The sequence below is a fragment of the Sesamum indicum genome, linkage group LG1 (genome assembly GCF_000512975.1).
Source record: "Sesamum indicum cultivar Zhongzhi No. 13 linkage group LG1, S_indicum_v1.0, whole genome shotgun sequence".
NCBI classification, from domain to species: domain Eukaryota; kingdom Viridiplantae; phylum Streptophyta; class Magnoliopsida; order Lamiales; family Pedaliaceae; genus Sesamum; species Sesamum indicum.
In genome coordinates this window covers 14,120,462-14,121,886 of record NC_026145.1, presented here as the reverse complement: position 1 = coordinate 14,121,886, position 1,425 = coordinate 14,120,462, and the positions used below count along the sequence as shown (strand labels likewise).

The following is a 1,425-nucleotide window of genomic DNA, read 5'->3' as shown; positions in this document are numbered from 1 at the left end:
TAACAAAATATGCAGAATTCCAAAGATCACAATGAAGCAAAACAACTTTGGTGAACAGTCTAACAACATAAAATGTACCTGACAAAAAAACTCAAAATTTAGGTAGCCAAGGCCTCAAAACCATTACAGCATACAGAATCCCAATATCCTTCCATCTTTTTAACTTAAAAATCTTATAATAAACTAAAACCACTGTAAGTTCTTGGCTAAATGTGCTTTCTAGTAACGTCCAATGCCCCAAACTCGGACAACACCATCGGTATATCCACTGAAAAGTGTGCTTCCATCTGCACTCCAGTTGAGGCTGGTGCAGTAAATGACCTAAGAAACAATTTAGAACATCAGATACTTTGCAAACATGAAAATTACAATTACATATGATATATCATCTGTTCAACTAATAAAACCCATTACACCCCAACACAAAAAACTTTATTTATCTATCACCAACTTCAATAGAAAATCCACTGTAACTACACAAGCACACACAATTTAACAGTACTAGGGAAAATAATACATAAGAAATGGGATTTTCCAGTCAATCCAATAGTAATGATTTGATATTTAATTTTTTACCAGCAACCAGTCAGCTTATACAACCATTTAACACATGCATGCATTGCCATTAGAAGGTCGATAAAGTGTTTTTAAGTGTAATTATCTTCTACAAGGAAAATGAAAGGCCTGTGAGACACAACTGCTTTAGGAGGAAGATAACAAGAAATGACAAAACAACATCAATATGCAAATATTCAGCAATTACAATGATATGATGGCTTTAAATTCTCTTTTCAAGTTGATAGTGTTTTCAACAATTTGCAGTTGCTCCTAGTAAATTTGAAGGCCCTGTTATGCAATAAAACCACATAGCTATCTATAAGTTCAGAAAATAGGTCAATTTATTACTTTATTACACTAAAAGACAAAATTCAGAGCGACCAACAAAACACATGAAATTGGAACCGGTAAAAGAAACCACGACTGAGCACATTTATACCATAATAAGTCCAAAGTAATCTTAAGAAAGCAAGCAAATATTGACCAAGGTCTTATCTTGCATTTACACTCTAAAAAAAAACACATTTTGCATCAACAACAAAAATGTTCAAGCTAAAACTCAAATCCATGACTGTAAAGTTCATGACTGGAAACTGATAAAACCAGAGAAGCATGAATGCTTAGCTTAAGCAACACAATTAAAAGAAATAAAAAAGAGCAGCATTGGTAAGCAATACCTTATTCTTGCCGGAGGTTGGGGCAGTCCCTTCAGTAGCCAACTCGCTCTCTTGCTTCAAATCCACCTTGAGATCCACAACAACACTCTTGCTCTCCAAATCCCAAATCTTGATGCTAGACTCAGTTGCAGCGCAAAGCCAGTACCTATTGGGGCTGAAGCAGAGCGCATTAATAATGGAACCAGCGTCC

The 1,425-nt window shown here is 35.2% G+C and overlaps 1 protein-coding gene across 1 annotated transcript in view; it reads right to left on the bottom strand.

The window, feature by feature from the left end:
• LOC105166709 (guanine nucleotide-binding protein subunit beta-like protein) overlaps positions 1–1,425 on the bottom strand; it is a 2,494-nt gene continuing 1,069 nt past the window's right edge. Inside the window, 2 exon segments of the mRNA XM_011086165.2 lie at positions 1–321; positions 1,236–1,425. The exon segment at positions 1,236–1,425 is cut by the window's right edge and continues 10 nt beyond it. Coding sequence (XP_011084467.1) covers positions 220–321; positions 1,236–1,425 — 292 coding nt within the window. The 3' untranslated portion in view covers positions 1–219.